Source organism: Lissotriton vulgaris, chromosome 2_1 (genome assembly GCF_964263255.1).
Source record: "Lissotriton vulgaris chromosome 2_1, aLisVul1.2, whole genome shotgun sequence".
Classification (NCBI taxonomy): domain Eukaryota; kingdom Metazoa; phylum Chordata; class Amphibia; order Caudata; family Salamandridae; genus Lissotriton; species Lissotriton vulgaris.
This window is the reverse complement of record NC_141687.1, coordinates 347,111,918-347,131,704: the sequence shown is the minus strand read 5'-3', so window position 1 is coordinate 347,131,704 and position 19,787 is coordinate 347,111,918. Positions and strand designations below refer to the sequence as shown.

General features: G+C 52.7%; 1 protein-coding gene across 22 annotated transcripts in view; it reads right to left on the bottom strand.

Moving 5' to 3' along the window:
* MYO18A (myosin XVIIIA) overlaps positions 1-19,787 on the bottom strand; it is a 778,205-nt gene that overhangs the window by 55,708 nt on the left and 702,710 nt on the right. For 19 of the 22 annotated variants that reach the window (XM_086955115.1, XM_086955123.1, XM_086955114.1 and 16 more), the window contains one exon: positions 3,619-3,663. The exons of the other annotated variants lie outside the window; for them this stretch is intronic. In XM_086955115.1, coding sequence (XP_086811241.1) covers positions 3,619-3,663 — 45 coding nt within the window. The remainder of the gene's footprint in view (positions 1-3,618; positions 3,664-19,787) is intronic. 22 annotated transcript variants of the gene reach the window in all.

The following is a 19,787-nucleotide window of genomic DNA, read 5'->3' as shown; positions in this document are numbered from 1 at the left end:
TAAATGTCTCGCAGAGCAGCGCATGCGCACTGGCTCAGGTGAGACCTAAAAAATATGAACTCGAGCATTTCCATAGTCCTCTCATGCTCTTTCTGGAAGGAAACTGAACACAGCCACTTCTGAATCAATGCTGTATTCGTAATTCAGGGATCTAAAGCCTCTGGAAAGGCTCAATTTATAAACAGGAGACTATGCAGGAGCACGGTCCACTTACTTCTACTTGAAAATTAAAGTAGCAGGGATGTGGCACTAAATATTCAAAAATTACTAATGGAGATCGTATCCCAAACAAAACCAAGACGGATTTAGATTTTCTTGGCTTGTACCACTGCTCTCAAGGGAAGTTTGAATCTTCTCAAAGTCCCCTTCAATATTTGCATTCCCTCCTACTGTATCACAAGCCTATTCACAAAACTGCCTTTGTGTGATATGGAACACTCAGCCTGCAAGTCTGATAGGAGGCAAGACTCGGGTGTTGCTGGACGGATTGGGGGCAAGACTGGGTTGTAAGGGGACTCATGGAAGGCAGGTCTTGGGTATCATTTGACTGATAGAAGGCAAGACTCGGGTGTCATGGGGCTGATGAAGGCAGGTCCTGGGTATCATCGGACTAATGGGAGCAAGACTGGAGTGTCATGAGACTGATGGAAGTCAGAACTTGGGTGTCATAGGACTGATAAAAGGCATGTCCAGGGCGTCTTAAAAGGGTGACATCAGACTCAGGCACATTAGCCTAATGCCTGGGTGTCATCAGGCTAATGCAAGGCAGGACACATGTCAGGCATCAATGAGAAGTAGAACTCTGGAGTAATAGCACTGCTAGGGGTGAGGTCCCACGTGTCACAGCACTCACTGGTAGCAGAGCGGATTAGAAGTGATAGAGCACAAACCACGGCAGGAACCAAGTGTCAGAACACTGAAGAAATCCCCATAGTGAGTTGGGCACTGAAAACAGGACTAATGTGGCATGATTTGGAACTTATGACACATAAGGGATGCAAGACTTGGGTGTTGCAGCAATGGAAGAATTTCAACGTTTGTATTCCAATAGCGATATAGGGTAACACTCTGGTGTCTGCACCAACGGTGTAGGATTTGGGTACCATGAAAGTGGCTGGAAGTTGACAACCTGTGCTAAAAAAAAAGGCTATCAGAAGGTTAAGTTAAATCAATGGATAAATGGAGAATGCCCTTCTTCAGGGGCCTGTCGGTAACACCAGGCCCGCCACAGACATTACAACTCATCACATATAGTTTTTGCACAGTCTTTTTTTTTAAGAGACACTCTCTGGAATACATTGGTGTACCACTGAATAAATCAACCATCTTCCTAAAAGCATCTCATCAACAGTAGCAATGTACTTCTCATTCAGGCTCCTGGGCTGTTCATTCTGCAATATGCCCTGCTCTTGGCCCCAGTTATGGTGGATTCCGTCCCCTATTAGCCATTTCATTATTGGAAAAAAATTACTTAACATAGTCCACATTCAAGTTACCATCGGGGTTCGGTGCCAACTGAACGTCTTACCATTGAAAGAAACCTGCCCTCAGTGTTGGTGCATAGTCATAGTTTTATCATCACTTCACAGAGAATGAGGAATACACAAAAAAACAAGGCTTACTCTACAAAAGCTCGGAGAGATCTTGGTTAATGGGGGGCTAGCATCGCCCATGCATGTTTGACTCTAGTGGCTTTACGGCAATGCACATGCGGTGATGTCGTAGCACAATTCTTCCATTCACACTACAACTACCATGCAGTTACTGTCATCTCGTGGCAATAAGCTTGCAAATGACAAATTGTGGCAATAGCAAAGCACATCTCCACACATGTAGCAATATTTGTGCATATTTTTCGCACTAGCATCATTGATGCACGCGCTACATTTATACTCAATAGATGGTAGTGCTTGTGCCCCTTTTTTAAAATAGAAATCGCAATACCGAAGCAGTTTTCTTTCAAGCCATGGCAACACTTATGTACATTTTTTTCACACAAATGGAAATTAATAGTATAGTGCTTTCACACTGCTAGCAATTAACAAGCACACTTCTTCCCGTTTTTAATGTTATCTGTGAACATTTTTTCCTTTCGGATGTTTCTACCAACTAACCTTTCTTTCACACTTTCAATCCCAGTCTGATTTCACACGCTGCCCAATATATCGTTCAATCGTATGGAAATTAATACGTTCATTGCTTTCACACTGCTAGCAATTAACAAGCGCATTTCTTTCACGGTTTAATAATATCTGTGAACATTTTCTTTCCGGATGTTTTTACCAACATTTTTTTCACACTTTCAAATCCAATCTGATTTCACACATATGTGTGCAATCCAATGACATTGATGGCAATTTCCAAGCATATTCCTTTCATACTGATGGTAATATCTAAGCACATTTCTCTCTTAGAGACAGCCATGTCAATGATTTCTCTTCATAGTAATGCCAATGTCCCTGCACTATTCGTTCATAGTGATTACAATGCCGACATACCTATTCATACTAACGGCAACATCCTTACATGCATTTCAGACTGACCGCAATGTTACTGTACAGTTAATTCAAACCAATTACAATACCCATACACTCTGCCTTCATCTGAGTGGAAGATGGCTCAACCTAAATCTCATCAACTGTCTCTTTTATCAAGTGCCATTGGTTGTGTTGAACAAGTTACTTACCTTCGGTAACGCTTTTTCTGGTAGATACAATATCTGCTTGTGGATTTCTCACCTTGTGAATATCCCCCTTGCGTCAGCAACATTCGGGGGATATTCACAAGGTGAGGAATCCACTGGCAGATGTATCTATCAGAACGCAATGTTAGTGTACAGTTAATTCAAACCAATTACAATACCCATACACTTTGCCTTCATATGTTTAGCAGAGTGTATTCATATTTCATTCACAAGCATTCATGCTTAACTTACAGCAATTCATGCTTAACTTACAGCAATTCATGCTTAACTTGCAGCAACGTCTATGCACATCTTTCACACAGATAGCAGACTAGTACACATCACATTGAATGCCCATGAACAATCCCTTCACATTGATAGACATGCCCATGCATTTCTTTCAAACCGACATCTGGTTTCAAGCACATTTTACTCATAATAGCAAAGCCTGTGCACATTTCTTTTGTGCTGACAGCAATGTCCATGCACATTTCTGTCGCATCGATACCAAAGTCCCCATACCTTTCATTTATATCAACTGTGGTATCCACACACATTTCCTCCACAGCAACAGCAATGCAACTTGAAAGTATTTTCATACTGATTGTATTGTCCATGCACAGTACTCCCATCCTTATGGCAATGTCCACGCACATTACTTTCATAATAGCAATGTCACTATGTCAATGCAAAGTACTCTCGCCCTCATGTTTATGTCCCTGCAGATTACTTTACTCGAAATGGCAATACTGATGCCCAGTACTGTCATCTCCTGGCAATAGTCGTGCATATTACTTTCACACTCATGGCGCATGCAGTAAACCATGCAGAATTAGATTCTGGCTAAAAGGTGTCTCTTTTGTGGGGGGAAAAAACATGCTGTGGTTAGGAGCACTAGAATATCAGAAAAATCGGCAGAGCTTCTGCCTCCTCACGTTTTATTCTTTCGTTTCTGATACTTTGTCACCATGTCCTGTAAACTGAAAATGAAATGGAGAGATGAGGTGAGGGGGAGAATTAAAGGTTTATGAAACAACTGAAAATACCATGACAGCATGTAGATGTTGCATGAAAAATAAAAGGGATAATGTCCTCTTACATGGAAGGGTGTGAATAAAACTAGGCATCCCAAACATGGTGGACACAACATTCACTTTATTTCATGGCTATGTCACTCTCCAGCGCAATGCCAGCATAACTGTATGGTATCTCCCCAGAAACTCCTAGAGTAATGCGAGAGCATTTCGCCACTGCATCAACAGGACAGTTCGCTGGTGCACATTTAAAACATCTCCTGGTGAAGTGTAACACATCTTTCCTGTGCAAGGGTGGATTTTGGGAATATGGCTTGCAACTAGATCTAGGGTACAGAGGGGTACTTACCAAAGAATATTACTACAGCAAAAATATATCAAACACCAAGATTTGCTGAGACAAGATGGTGGGGACTTGTATCTTTGACGTTAAAAGGTTGCACGCTGTGTAGTTCAACCCTAACAATTCACATACATTTCAAGTTTTTGGCACAGGGAGATGAAGCAACTTGCTGGATACACACAAACTTTGGTCAAGTCCTGAGGTCGGTGTTAGAACTGGAGGTATCCGTGTTTCAAATGCCCCCAGACTGAATCTGTTTCCTTTAGGGCATTTATCTGATAGAGTGCAATAAGCAGCTGTCTATGTCGGATTATTAGAAGCCTAGTAGCAAAGCACCTTTCCAGCACAATGACATAACATATCTCAGGTACAATACACGTCTACAGGGAAGTAAACAGAAGAGCATGTCCCTGCAACTTTGTCAAAGCATCTTCAAGTGCACTACAGCATGTCTTCAGTGAAATGTTCAACTATCTCTCCATCTAGGTCTTCTGCGTTTTTAAAGAGCATCTCAATCGCGCAATTCAAGAGGATCTCTCTGGCCAGGGCGACAGCGGGTCATCTCTTCAGTGAAATGCTTGATTAACTCTCCAGCTGTCTGATACAAGGGATTTCCTGTGTAATTCAACAGCATCTCACTCGTGCATTGCAAGAGGATCTCTCTCGCCACGGCAACGGTGCAGAATCTTTTCAGTGTAGTAGCTAACTGAGCTTTTGACGTAATCCTCCATAGGTTGCTGAAAAAATTGAACCGTCACTTACCTTTAAAATGTTCCTAAAACCTGTGGCAACGACACGCAGCACTATGCCTTATCTGTGTCTGTGGGTGTGAGATACCTGACAGCTGCCTGTCTGAAAGACATGTAAAGCTGCACTATACATACTTCTGGCTCGGCTCAGCTTTGTTCTATGCAGAAGTTGGAATTTCAATGACCCACGTTATATATATCGCAAACTATACCCGAAGATATGAGGTATCAGAGAGCTTTACATGAGCACCAGTTTCGTTACAGATGGACACATTCATATTTGTTCAGCCATGGGAAATTAAGTGATTTGCCCAGAATCACAGGATATTGAGCGTCATTGCCGAGACTCTAACAAACTTTGAGGTCGACCACTCTAGCCATAAGGCTACATCCTACCTGCCAACTCACAAGGTGCCACCCTGTGACATATCGGCGCCCATCACATGGTCTCCCGGTGATGAGCCGATATCATACGGTGGCAGGGTAAATGAGCTGAAAACCAGTGTATATTGTGATTTTCCTGTTTGCTTTCCGAGGCTTTGAACTGCTTGTAAAGTGGCAGGTAGGGCCTACCACGTGCTACTATAATGCTGATAATGAGGGCACACAGACACTGGGTGATAGTTAGCCGGAAAGACCACGAGCGGTCTTCCGCTAGTTTATTTATACCCCGGCGCGAGCCCGCCCCGGGGTTGTGCGTGCGTGGGGGAAATGAAACATTGTAGTGGAGAGCCCGAGTGGCTCTCTACATCCCTCCTTTATTTTAGTTCTTTCAGCCCCCAGACATTCGAATGGCAGTTCGCGGAGATGTCCATGCAAAGTCTCTCAGCCGTTGGCTGGGCACTGGATTGGGCCTCAGGCTGTAGCGACGACTCCGGATCCCTGATGGTTCAGCAGCCCCGGCCGGGGTTGCTCTCGGATCCTCGCTCGATTCAGAGGCCCTTGGCTGACTCCACTCGGCGCCGAGGCCGGGTGACGTTGGCCTCGGTTGACTCTCTCCGCGTGTCGGTCCTGGCAGAGGACTAGGGGACCTGGGGCAGCTTGCCTCTTCCAGCACCAACTCTTCTTCTTCCGCTTCCTCCTCTCGCTGGTGTCCAACGGCTGCTTCTGTTGCCTTTCTGAAGCAAGATACGTTTCGCGTGACGGTCTGCCCATTTCTCCTGGCCGTGACCATTGTCCCTTGAACCCTTTCAACTCTCCACACCTCTGGTTCAAACGGTGTTCGAAACTTCCATCCTGGGTAGCGATCCTTGACGACCACGGCGTCACCTTCTTGGATGCCCGGTTCTTTGGCGTGGCGGTGCAGGCTTGCTTTGGCATTGGTGGCCAGTCTCCTTGCTTGCGTGGCCTCGGCGTCTCTCTCGGCCGGCATCCACGCGCTCACCGTGGGTATGCCGTCTCTGGGGGCCCGTTTGAACAGTACATGAGCCGGGGCGCACTTTGTCGTCGAGTGCGGCGTTTGCCGATAGGCTCCTAGAAACTGATCCAGTGCTACCTCCAGATCTTCCCCATTGTCCACCGCTATCCGAAGGGCTCTGTTTATTGTCCGCATCAGCCTCTCCACTTCTCCGTTGGCCTGAGGCCACAACGGAGTGATCTTTCTATGATTGATTCGGAGGGATTCCAGGTATGATTGGAACTCTCGCCCCTGAAAGGGCGGTCCGTTGTCTGACTTAATTTCCTCGGGGAGTCCCATGGTTGCGAACACTCGGTTTAGCACCTTTCTGACGTGTGGGAAAGCGGTAGACGCAATGACTTCCACGACGGGGAACTTCGAGAAGGAATCTACCAGCACCAACATCTGCCTTCCGTCCGGGAAGCTGCCAAAGTCAATACTGAGTTGGGTCCAGGGAGTCTGGGGCGCATCTTCCGTGATCACAGGCGCTGGACGGGGTTCGCCCCCGGTGATCGTGCATGCATGGCAGGACCGTATCATTGCTTCTACTTGGGTGTCCATCGCTGGGAACCACACCTTGCTTCGTAGGCGCGCCTTCGTCTTCGCCATGCCTTGGTGTCCCACGTGTGCTAGGCTTAATGCGCGTTGCTGAAGGCTTTCCGGCATGACGAGGAGGTGTCCTCGCAGGATTACTCCTTCTTCTCCCACACTGAGTTCACTGCGAATGTGCCAGAGCTGCTGTCTCGCATGGCTGACTTCTGGACGGAGGCTAGCGGCACCATCGAGGAAGCGGGCCCATTGATTTTCCTCAAGGGCTCGGCGGACTTTCGTGAGGGTTTCATCTCCCGCCGTGGCTTCCCCAATCTCCTTGAGGGTCATGTTGTCGGGACACGCGGCTTGCGTGACCATGTGCACGATCTCCTCCACTTCCTCTCCGTCCTCGGTGGATGGCAGTTGTGAGGCGACGTCCGGGTGCCGTGACAGGTAGTCGGCGGGGTTATGAGCGCCAGGCCGGAACACCACTTTGAAGCGATAGCCCTGTAGCTGGACGGCCCACCGCTCGATCCGTGGAGGAGCTAGTCTTGATGTTCCAGCGAAAAGGGGTAGGAGAGGCTTGTGGTCCGTGACCACGGTGAATTCCTGTCCACAGAGGTAGAGATGAAAATGCTGGCAGGCCCATTTGATTGCCAGGGCCTCCCTCTCTATCTGTGCGTATCTGGTTTCTGTGTCCGTCAGCGCCTTGCTGGCATAGGCGACTGGTCTCCATTCTTCCGGACCATACTCTTGCAAAAGAACGGCTCCTAGTCCCACGGGACTGGCATCCACAATCAGTTCGGTTTTCCGTCTTGGCTGAAAGTAGGCCATGGTGGTGTTGTCCAGAAGACCGGCTTTGACGTTCTGGAACGCTTTGTTTGCGGCCGCGGTCCAGTCCCACTTCTGATCTGTGCGGGTGAGAGCTCGGAGGGGTTCTGCGATGGCAGCCAGGTTCGGGATGAACCGGCCGCAGTACGTGGCCATGCCCAAGAAACTGCGTACTTCCGTTGGGTTCCGAGGGGTGCTGGCCGCTTTGATCGCCTCCGCTTTCTTCGGGTCCACTTTGAGGCCTTCCCTGGTGAATGTGTATCCGAAGAAGTCCACTGCTTCCTGGTAGAAGGCACATTTGGCTCGATGCAAGGTCAGCCCGCTGTCGGCAAGCCTCTGTAGAGTCGCTCTCAGGTTGGTGTGATGCTCTTCTAGGGTTGACGAATATACAAGGATGTCATCGCTCAGATTGATGACACCCGTCAGTCCTGACAGTACCTCACGAATAGCGTTTTGAAAAACCTCGGCTGCCGATGACACGCCGAAGCTGAGCCGGGTGTAGCGACGCAACCCTACGTGCGTCGAAAAGATGGTAATGTATCTGCTGGCCGGCTCCAACTCTAGCTGGTGGTATCCAGAGTTAAGGTCCAGCTTCGAAAACCACTTCGCCCCGTTGAGGTCCGCTATGATGTCCTCCATGGTGGGGGTGATATGCCTCTCGCGCTTGACGGCGGTGTTTGGGAGTCTCATATCCACACATAGGCGAATGGCTCCTGGCTGCTTTGGTTTGGGGGCGACGACCAGCGGGGAGACCCAGGGCGTCGGTCCCGACACTTTCTCAATTACCCCCAGCTCCTCAAGCTTCCGTAGCTCCTCTTCTACTTGTGGCCAGAGATTGAAAGGTACCCGCCTATGCCGGAGTGCGACGGGCCTCACGGTGGGGTCTATGTGAAGTTTGAACTTCCGCCCCTTGAGTTTGCCGAGGCCTTTGAACAACTCGGGGAAGTCTTTTAGCATGAAGTCCGCATGCGCCTGGTGCACCTGGTTGGCAAAGAATACCAGGCCAAGATCTTCCGCGGTATGGCAGCTCAGGAGGGTGCCTTTCTTGCCTTCTGTGATGTGGAACTTGGTCTCCGTGGAGTAGTCTCCGTTGACAACTGTGGTTTGGATTACCCCTCGAAGTGGGAGCGGTTCCGTACTTCCGTAAGTGTATATTCTTGCCGTGGACGGTGACAGCACCGGCTTCGGGGACATGCTGTCATATTGCTCCGAGTCCATGACGTTGACGGATGCTCCGGTATCTATTAGCGCGTTGATGTGCGTCCCGTCGACGGTGATGGAGCACATGGGCGGCGGCCGTCGTTTCGTAGATGCTCGGCTGACATATGAGACGATGTACACCTCGTCATCTTCATCGTCCTCGTACCTGGGCCGTCGGTCTTGTGCTTCAGTGTCCGGCGGGGGTCGTTCTTGATCGAGTGATAGCTGGTGGATCCGCTGCGTCACCGCGCGGGCACGTGGGCCTGCTGATTTGAATTTGCCTCCCCTGCAGACGGCGGCAAAGTGGTTGAGGCGCCCACACTTGAGGCATGTCTTGCCTCTGGCACTGCACGTGGCGGCCGCCGGGTGATCTTCCCCGCAGTACCCACATCGGTTGGTCCGTGGAGGGCCTTGTCGCTGCCTTGCCGGCGGGAATCGCCTGTGAATGGCGTCCACCCGCTCTTCCTTGATGGTCGGGGTTCGCGCCGTCGTTGGCGCAATGACTGGAGTGCGCAATGCCACCTCCATTTCTTCCGCCCTGGCATCCGACAGTTCATGAGATCTGGCCAGGACGAGTATTTCGTCGAGCGATATTCCGGGCTGCCTGAGGATCAGCTTTCTTAGCAGCTTCGACTTGCATCCGACAATTATTTGATCCCTGATTTCCTCCCTGGGGTCTGTGAACGGGCACGTGCTCGCAAGTCGACGGAGTCGAGCATAGTACATGTCGACGGACTCAGATTCAGTTTGCCAGGCGCGCTTAAATTTGAATTTCTCGAAGTCGTTGTTTAGCTGTGGGTTGAAGTGGGCGTTTAGGGCCGCGACCGCGGCGTCGTAGTCATCCTCGGATCCGGTGTTCGGGAGTGATTCAAACAGGTCGTAGATTTCCTGTCCCCCATAGAGGATGAGCAGTGACCTCTTCACCGTTCCATCAGTTTCTCTGGTTCCCTTGAAGTATAGATTGAGGCGTCCGACCCACGCCCTCCATCGGAGCGCGGCCGTTGCTGGATCCGACGTTTCGCTGAACGGCGGGATGGGCGCTGCGCCGGCATGTAGGTGGGCAGGCTGCGCAGGAGTAGTGGGCCCGGCAGGGGCTTGGAGTCCAGCTTGGGCGTTGGCCTGTGGGAGGACTGCAGGTGGCGGTGGCTGGACAACGCCGTCTTGAGCTGCACCGGCGTCGAGACTCATGGCGAGGAACTGTGTGAGGAGGATTGGTGCTTTCCGGGTTCGAAGCTGAGCTCAAGGCAGGGCGCCAGGGGTCAGTAGTCTGCAGGTACCCCTTGCTCCAGCGGCTGCCGTCTGTGTGAGTCCCCTGCCAACGGTTTCGCCGAGTTCACAGGGCTTCAGGCCACTCAGGAGGCACACTCTATAGGCAGGAGTGGGGCTCGACTTGCATTCGCCAATGCTTGATGGCCGCTGAACTGCCGGGAGCAACTCAGGCAGGAGCGAGGCCCGACTTGCAGCTATCAGTGCTTGTTTGTGCTGGGTGCGTGGCGTGGGCCGGCGGGACGAGAGGAAAGAGAGCAGCGCGGGGCCTCGCGCACACACGCCGCAGGGGCGGCACTCGAAGGCTGCTTGGTGCGAAGGAGAGGCGGGCCTGTTCCAGGCCGCAGTCACGTGGTCTTGCAGGAGCCTCGTCTTCTCGCCGGCCGGCGATATGCGGGGGCGCGGTGAGCGCGCGCAGGCGGGGCAGAGTGAACACTCACCCGGAGGAGGCGAAGGTCGAGCCCCGGAATCGCGAGTCCCGCCAGCTGAAGGCGCACCCTCACGGGTGACGCGTGGGCGGGTCTCGGTCACGGGGCACAGCGTGCAGGAGCGGCTGGGCACCTCAGCCGGAGCACACACAGCAGGACGTGCAGGATGGCGGTGGGCACGCGTGGCATACGACCGCCTCGTCGCCAATGTAAAGTGGCAGGTAGGGCCTACCACGTGCTACTATAATGCTGATAATGAGGGCACACAGACACTGGGTGATAGTTAGCCGGAAAGACCACGAGCGGTCTTCCGCTAGTTTATTTATACCCCGGCGCGAGCCCGCCCCGGGGTTGTGCGTGCGTGCGTGGGGGAAATGAAACATTGTAGTGGAGAGCCCGAGTGGCTCTCTACACTGCTGACGTACATTGGGGGTGTTAATACACCCCAGCCCAGACCATCGGCACCAGCCACAGAAAGCTTTATGGGGCTGGGAGCGAAGAGGGCTTGGGAGCACTCTAGGGTTCAAAAGTACCCCTATGGCATTTCTCGGCACGCGCCCCCTCCTCACACGGTTAAGTTTTTGGTGCAATTTGTTGGCAGGACGTTTCATTATGTACTGTGCTTGTGCGACAGTCTCCTGGCATACGGGCGGCTCAGTACTGCATGAGTGTGACGGCGTCTGATACCCCGGCACAAATGTATGAGTCGTTTTTACCAGACTGCTTGGCACGAGTACAAGCACCCGCACCTCTGTCTTACGGGCCAGACCGGTGTAAAGCCGCGCTGATAAACGTGAACACTTGCTAAATGCATCATGTTGGCACCGCACTCGACAAACCACTGATGGAACAGAACATTAGGGAGTTTCCAACGATTGAAATTAGCTAGCAACTTACTTAGTGTTGCTGCTATCAGTGCAGAAGGTGCCCAGGCACCGGAAGCCGCTGCAGGATCGCCTTCATGATGGTCTTTGACTATATTACCAAGAGGAGGGGGAGGGGGCCTTGCTACACCACTGAGCGACAAAAATCAGAATGTATGCAAGAGACGGGTATATAACCCAGAGCTGCGAAAATCCGCCCTCATTACTTATTCGAAAAGGACGATTCGCGAGCAGTAACTCGTTGGGTGAAAACCTTTGCCTCGAGATTTAAGTCTAGACAGCTCTCTGAATAGAGAATGCATCTATCCGCGCATCGGTATTATTGAACTGTTCAAAGCAATAAAAAAAAGTACTTTCAAAGACTTATAAATAATTTTCAGGGCATGTCACGTGCAAAACAGTTCCGTCCTCGGTATTTTTAAATCAGTGCACACCTCTTACCCAGGTGTCTCTACAAACAGCCAGACACTTGAAAGGTTTCGGCACGTGAGACCGCGCACAGTCTCCATACACCCAACCTCAAGACGGGCCCAAAGGACTCGGCCTCGCAGCGCTATACTTCAAAGTTCTGCACTGAAATCCTCGGGTGCACTTGACTCTCCATTGGCGCGTAGGCCCGGGTTTCTCACACGATGTACGCCACGTTACACGCACGGTGGCCAGCGAGCGGGGACACACGCGTCAAATGCCTGCAAACAGCGCTCCCTCCTCGCCTCCCCAAAACGTGAACTAATTCTCCCCAAACGGCGGCGCCTCGGCTCTCTCCTGCCGCTGCGTCTCGCAGGCCGCCGCTCGTTAGGCTCGGGCCCGGCAGACGGAGCCGGCATCTGTCTCTTGCGGGGAGTAACACGATAACAAATGCGGCGCCGGCTCCGAGTCAACTCGCAGCTCCGTGCCATCCATCCATCCATCCACCGCGTCCCGCACCCAGAGGAGGCCGCGCTGCCCGCGGGAGGCGGGGAGGTGAGGGCTGGGGCTAATGCTCCGCCCCGCCGAGGCGACGGGGCGCGCCAGCAGGCTGGGGTGAGGCCCAGTACGAGCGAGGCAATGGGGAGCATGGAGGAGACGGGGGGGAGCACCAAGCCGAGGGAGGAGTGAGTACAAGGCAAGACATAGAGGACGGAGGTCTGTGGTGCCTGAGAAACAAGAAGGCGGAGCAACACATGACGGGGGAAGGGGGGCCGGGGGGGGCACACCAAAAGCAAGAATAGGAAAAGTACATGTCACAGCGGGGGTGTCTTTGGGGAGAAAAGAGGAGGACTGGACCTCTTAAGTAGCACGAGTAATGCAAAAAAAAGGTGGATATGGGTGAGAGGGGTGCGCGTGTATGTCGAGTGTGAGGACGGGCCCAGGTGATGGCGGTAGTGTGGAGTGCCGTCCGAGCTCCCGACAAGGTTGACGTGATAACACATCCTGTCCGGTGACAGGAGAGAAGGGATGGGCCTCTTCGAACTAGGCTGAGAGTCAGCAGGGAGTGAAAGCGCCTGTCCAGGCACAGAGAGGCAGGGGCATCAAACTCCTCCAGATCCTGTTGATTGTAAGGGGCACCTGTGAGTTACAACGGCGTCAGATGGTCCCCATACATGACGGGGCACTTGGCGTGCAACAGATCGGCAGGACTCAGTCACTTCCTCCACTCCACGGCTGAACAATGATAAGTATCGAAGGCCAACTCGAAGTGGTGTGAAGGTTGACGCCAGGCACAGTCACCACAAGAAGTGTCAGGGTAGGCCGGTGTGGCATGAAAAACATACAAGAATTTCAAGGCACAAGTCAGAATAAGAGATTCACCCTGATGCACCTGAACAAGGTCAGATTTTTTTTCCGAGAACGCACTCCCAGAGGGGATTCCTCAGCAAGTTGTGTAATTGTTTTGTGGAGGCCTCTTGGCGCTTAATGAGATGCCTGAGATGGAAAGGTAATATGGCAGCTCGATTCTGGGGCTGGCTGTCACCTACACTGGAAACAAATGCGTTTGGGAGCTCCTTTTGAACAGGACCCTTCTAGGAATGGACACCAGGGCAAGTTCCACAGGGCAGGGGGCACCTGTCCGAGATTTTGCACGGCTTCCATGAGAGGGGAAGGTGCCGGCTGAGGGCAAGAGAGTTGCCACAGACACGGGCGGGCAGGAAAAGGTTCAATACTGAATTTAAAGAGGATCATGGCATAACGTAAGGCTGCATCGGCACCAGAGATGTAAAATGAATTCCAGATCCTGAGGGCTAGATGGCTGATAATTTAAAATTGGATCATTAATGGTTTTTTGTTAAGCTGTACAACGAGAAGAGAGTACAACAGCTGAAGCCTCTCCCTTATTGCTTCAGAAAACCTATACTTGGCATATGCAAAGAAAGAGCTTCTGGACAGGCCGAACTCGGCTTTGCCACAAGCCTTGCGGCTGCAAGAAGGACATATTCAGGACTGGTTAAGGCTCCCGTCTCTGCTTTAAGATGTGATAAGGCCAGAACTGAGCAGCTGAGTGGAAACCATCGGGCGGAATGTGTTTCTTATGTTGCTAAGTAAATATAATTAGATCAGTAATAGGCCATTAGGAAGGAGATGAGCTTTTTAATATCATCGCCAGAGGATACTTTAAGGTACAGCTGGCTTTTGTCTTCCTTCCAATGCACTGGCCAGCCAATAAGAGTTTCATTGGCTCCCTTTAGGGAATAAAGATGGGAGGCAAGAGCGTCGAATCTTAAGGTATATCACAGTTTAGTGGTACATCATGGTGCCTATGTCATTTAAATAAAATGAGATCAGACGTTCAGAAAGGAAGCAAACCAATTTGAAATATTTCTTGCTAGGCTCATGCAGACGGAGGAGGGCATGTGCTGCAGTCCACTATAACAAATGCAGCTGACAGTTCTAACAGGACTAGGAGGCAAAGAGCTCCACCTTCCGCAATATTCAGTGCCTTATTCTGTACCTGCACAGTGCTGATGTTTGAGCTGCATCTTGGATCGAAGCTTGACTCTTATTCTAAGAAATGCCTCCGACTAGAGATTTAGACGAAGAGCCAGTGGGAACTGCTCAAATTGGTGTTCGTGGTATCCCTAAGGATTTTTAAACCACAATAAGGGAGGAGGGATGGAGAGGAAATATTTAACGTTGTCCAGACCAACACACTACCTCCCTGGACTAACAGACAAGCAGAAATGGTTTGCGTTTCGCTACTGCACCAAGATGTTAACTAAACTTCTTGTTCAATAATATCCACAGCTCTAGAGGCCAGTGGGAGAAAAAGATCCCTGTCAAAGAGCCCCAGTTCTGAAGGCCTCCCGGTATTGCAGCGCTCACCAGGCGAGGAGCTAGCCCGATGATCAAGCATGCCACCACGGAGGGTGAGGGCTAGCGCATCCTTTAAATATGGATTCTCTCCCTGCGGGAGCAGGTATGGCGCCTCAAGAATGACGCCATGACGTAGGGCTTATGTCATCAGAGCCCTAAGTGCAATGTAATTGGAGCTGGAAGGCTATCAGCCCCTTTGTGCTTGATATAAGGCAGTCCCTGGGCGTTCCCATGCACAGCCCAGTGGCACTTCAATCTTACGCAAATCCGACACTGTCTGAGTTATCACAGGATAGACACGTCATTGTACGGGCGGTGTCACTGCTGCTTGGTTCTATAACTTTGCCAGGCCTGCCTTGATTGTCTGGCTCGGCTTCCGTAGTTCTCTCTACAGTTCTGGGTTTGAAAAAGCAGTGGTGCAGACAGTGATCCAAATGTAAGTGCACCTGAATTGGCAAGGCAGCTTGCTCTGCATCCGAGATCCTGGTTTATTTTCAAGTTTACAGAAAAGGCGCGCTGCCAAGAACATCAAAGGGAAAACCTTTCGCTTTTAGCCAATCCCAGGGGACCACCAAACACTGCAGTTGGATTGACAGTTGAAATGCCTGTTTTGTTCTCATTTATCGTATCCAGCGAACACCACACATCTAATGTGAAAAGAAGGGAAGCCGTTTTTTTTCTTTCTTGATAAGAACATGTAGAAAAGAGCAGCTATTACCCCCAGGTCCCTCCGTCCTCGACACCTTCATAATAACAAGTGGAGATGATCATCTCCCGACAGAAAAAAACAAGAGGAATGCTGGGATACTAATACTGCCCCTCCCCCCGAGAGTACATAAGCAGTACTCACCCAGCAGCCCTCCTGTTCTTTTTTTCTGTCTGTCGACAGATTGGATGGTGTGCTGGTGCTGCTCCTGCTGGGCTTGAGTGGCGGTGCTTCTCTTCTTCCCCCCCGCCCTGCTGCCTGGCTGTTTGGGCGCGGGGTTCCCTGGACTGCCTCCTGGCCTGCCGGGCTTGCTGGGAGTCAGACTGTCTTGGAGCCGGTGTTCTGCTGTGCACTTCGTGCACCTACCGGTCCTTTGCGGCTGGGGCTGGAGTTCCTGGGAAGTTGCTTCCGGGTTACGGGCTCGTCTTCCCGAGCTTGGCCGAGGAGACGTGCCTCACTCGATGGGCTCCTGCTGTTCCTGGCTGTGGTGAAGGTGGAGTGGGGGCCTTGTTCCTGGGGTTGGCCCCCGCTCTGGGTGAGTCCCGCTTGCAGGGTTTTCTTTCCTTCTGGCATGTGTCAGCCGTCTTTGATTGGGGTGCAGTGTTCGTGTCTCGGCGATGGCGCTGGGCGTGCTGTGTTTCTGGGCAGCTCACTTTCTCCCCGTGCTTTGCATGTGCTTTATGATTTTGTGTAGCGCTATGTGCCGCAAACAGTTCTTGCAATTTGCTTGTTCACTACATTGGAATGGCGCGGCTTGCTAATGGAGGGCAAGTGGAGTCTTTTCGGCTACTCTTGAGGAGGCGTGTGCTGATACACGATGTTCGCCTCTGCTGCCTATGCGCATTTCCCCATACCTCGCACTTGTGCACTTTCTGCAGCTGCTCTGCGAGTTTAAATGCTTTACTTCAGGTATGCCGTTCTCCAGTTTGGGTTCGAGTCCCCGAGTTGCCACGTTACAGATTCCATTCCTATCGCCGGCCCGGCTCTGTGCGCCTCTGCGGCCCCCGCCCTGCTCCCGGGCTGCCTCGGAATCGGGGCCGGCGCTGCCCCTCGGCTGCTTCTGCTGGGAGTCCTCTGGGCTCCGGTTTGCCCCTCTGTTTATGGCACGCCCGGGGCTTTGGTGGCTTTACCTCTGTGGATGGGATGTCCCGTTCTTGCTGGGGCTGCTGTTTTGGGGACCGGTTTTCAGACTCTGTGACTGTGGTTATTTTCGGGTTCCTGCCGGTCCACTCGGCCTCTTCTCCTTCTCGGTTCGTTCATGCGACTACCACTGAGTTGGGTAACGATGCTATGTCTCTTCTGGACGCACATGTGGCTGGTGCCCGCGCAGTTCTTTCTTTCTTCTGGGGTCCCTGTGTGACTTGTCCGTTTGGCCCTGGCCTTTCCGTGCTTGGCCGGTTGGGTTTCGAGGGGTTGGCGTCCCTGGGATGCTTTTCTTTTTTGCGTGCTGCTGGAAGGACTTATGGCTGGTGGTCTCGGGCGCTGGGGTGCTGTGTTACTTTCCCTCTCCCTCACCTGTCGGTGTTCTGGGATCTCTATGGCTGCTCGAGCTTGGCTGTGGCTTCACCTGCGCCCTTCTCTGGGTATGTGATGTTTTTTCCCTGTGCGGATGGCGGCCTTGTGCTGTTGGCCCCCGCTCAGGCTGTTTTGCCCCCTTTTCTTCTTCTATGTGTCTCATGGGCTGGTCCTGGATGTGGTGGCTGGCTATCCTTCTGGATGTGCCGTGTTCCTGCGTCATTGTCTCCTTGGGGTGCCGTGGTTTGTGCCGGGGCCTCCTGCTTGGGGTGCATGCGTTTGGCGCTGTGCTTCGTCCCCTCTTCTTTTTTGGGTTGTCCTGCTGATGCCACCGGTGCCCACGCTGCTTGCTTCCTGTGTGTACTAGTGGCTGGTGTGTATGTGTGCTTGTGATGCTCGGTCGCACTGGTGTTCTCTGGTGCCCCCCCCTCCTCCCGCGGTGCATGGATGTCTGGTGGGTGCTGGTCAATCGGGCGCTGTGGTTCCTGTGCTCCTCTTTTTTTGTCTACGGGGTCACGTTTCTGTTCCTGGCCTGCTGCCTTGCCACCTGCCCTCCCCGGCTCTGGTCTGTTCTCGGGGGGCCGGCTTGTCACAGGGCTTCTCGCTTTGGGGGTACCCCTGCTCTTGGCCGCTGTGCGCTTGGGGGTTTTCCCCTCCGGGGTTGGCGTGGGTTCCTGTCGCCTCTGTGGGGGATGGTTCCTTTTTGCTTGCTCTGCCTTTTTTTGCTTGCTCCTGGGGTTTTCTCTGTTGTTGGGTTCTCCCTGCCTGCTTGCTTGTGCCTTGCCCTCTGCTGCTCGTCTGTTTGGGTCGCTTCTTCAGCGTCTGCCTTCTCTGTGGGTGGCTTTGTCTCCTCGGCGGGCTGGCTGTGGTGGCCTTGCTCCGGTGGTGCCCTGGTTCTTCGCCTTCGCTTCCTGGCTTCTATGGGGTTGGTCGGCTTTTGGGCTGCACCTGGTTCCTGTCCTTGGTTGCTTGCCGGTGTCATGCCGGGGGCTCTCTGGGGTGCTTTGTCCCCTCTTCCTGTGCTTGGTTGGCTTGTGCTGCCTTGGGTTCGGCTGTTCTGTTCTGTTCCGCCCTGCCTGCGCCTGTTCTCCTCTGTTCCCTGCAGTTTTGCTGAGTCTGTCCTGGTTGGTGGCTGCTTGGGCGCCCGTCTGGGTCTTCCTGGTGCTCTGGGCTTCCCTTTGCTCTGGCCTGGGGCCACTGGTGTTTGTCCTGGGGCCTTCTGTGTGCCTGGCCTGGTTGCTTCTGCTCTGGCTCTCCCCGTGCTTACCTTTGGTTTGCTTCTGGTGTTTCCTGGCCGCCCCTCCTGTTTCTGGCGTTGGTGCCTGCCTGGTTTATTCCTGGCTGCTGCCGTGTCCTGTCGTGACTCCTGGGCTCCGGTGTGGTGTGCTGTTCCCGCGCTCCGCTGTCTGCTCGGTGGGTGTGCCTGGTCGGGTCGGGTTGGTGCCTGCATGACCTCCTGGGGCTGTTGGATGCTGTTGGCTTCTTGGTCCTTCTGCTCGCGGGGGTGTTTGCTCCCTGGATTTTTCTGGTCTCGTCTGGTTCCCTTGGTGGGTGCCTGGTTGAGGTTTTTGGCTGGGGCGTTCCACTCCGGCCTGTTGGGCTCCTTTTTGGGCTCTGCTTCCTTGCTGGCCTCTCTTTGGGTCCTGGCGGGGTGTTCTGCGTTGGGGCCGCTTCCTTGTGGTTCCTTCTGGGCCTTCTCCTGCTGTTGGTTCTCTTCCCGGGTTTGTTTTCCCGGTGTTGTGGGCCTGTGTGGGGTTCTGTGGCTCCGGTTCTGCCAGCTTCTTGCTGGTTGTGTGTGGCTTCGGGCTGTGCCTCCTGGGTTTCGGGTTGTGCTGTCCCTTTTCGGCCTGCTCGGGGGGTTTGTTGCCGGCCTTTTCCGGGTTGTTTCCTGGTTCTGTGGTCCTGGCTCGCTTTCTCCTCCCTTGCTTTCCCGGGCTTTGTTCCCAGTGTGGGTCTGTTTGGGTGCCCCTCCCTCTTTGGTTGGGGTGCGGTTCTGTGGTGCTCGTGCCTCTGCGAGTCCCTCCCTCCTGGCTGCGGGTTGTCTGTGGTTTCCTGCTGCTTGGTCCTCTGCTCTCCTTCTGGGGTTTGCTTGGGCCTGCTGTTCCTCCTGCGTGGTCGGGTGGCTTGGCTCTGGTCCTGGCTTCCCGGTTCTGTTGGCGTTTGTTGTCCTCCTTTTTGCAGTTTGCTTGGCTCCTCTCTGGCGTTGCTGGGTTGGGGCCTTGTGGTGATGGTCTGGGTGCTGTGCTCCCTGGGCTTTCTTTTTCCCGCTGCTCCTGCCCTTGCTGCTGGCCTGGCCTGGGTGTGGGGTTCCTGGGCGGTCCTTTGTCTTTTGGGCACCTTCTTTGTGCTGCCCTCTGTGCCTCGTTGGGCGGCTGCTGGGGTTTCCCGGTTGATCTGTACTCCCCTCCTGCCTTGTGTTCCATCCCTTTGGGGTTGGGGTTTTCTGGGCTTGTGGTCGGTTTCTCTGTTCCCGCCCTGGTTGTGTTTTCTTTGTTGCTGGTTTCCGGTCTTGTTGGCCTCTCCTTGTTTGGTGGGCTTTCGGCTGGGTTTTGGGGTTCTTCCCTGTCCCTGTCTTTTGGGTCGGGTTCTCGTTCCTGTTCGGCTCCTGGGTGCTTGTTGCTTCCTGGGCCTCTTCGGCCGGGTTTCCTCCTCGGGTCTCTTGGGCTCGAGTCCTTCTTTTTGGGTGTTTGGCTGTGTTTCTGGCCTGTGCTTCTCCTTCCTTTTTGATTTACAAAAAGGGGGTGGTGATGAACAGAGTGTCTGAGTTAAACAGACCACTCTTACCCAGTCCAAATATCAGGGCTTGATCCATCACCGTTATTTATCTCACTGCCCCATCCCAGCTCAGAACCTGGCTATATGCAAATCAGTCTGTCCCTGGCCCAGTGCATCATGGGAACAGGGCAGACTAAACTACCAAGCCAATTCTT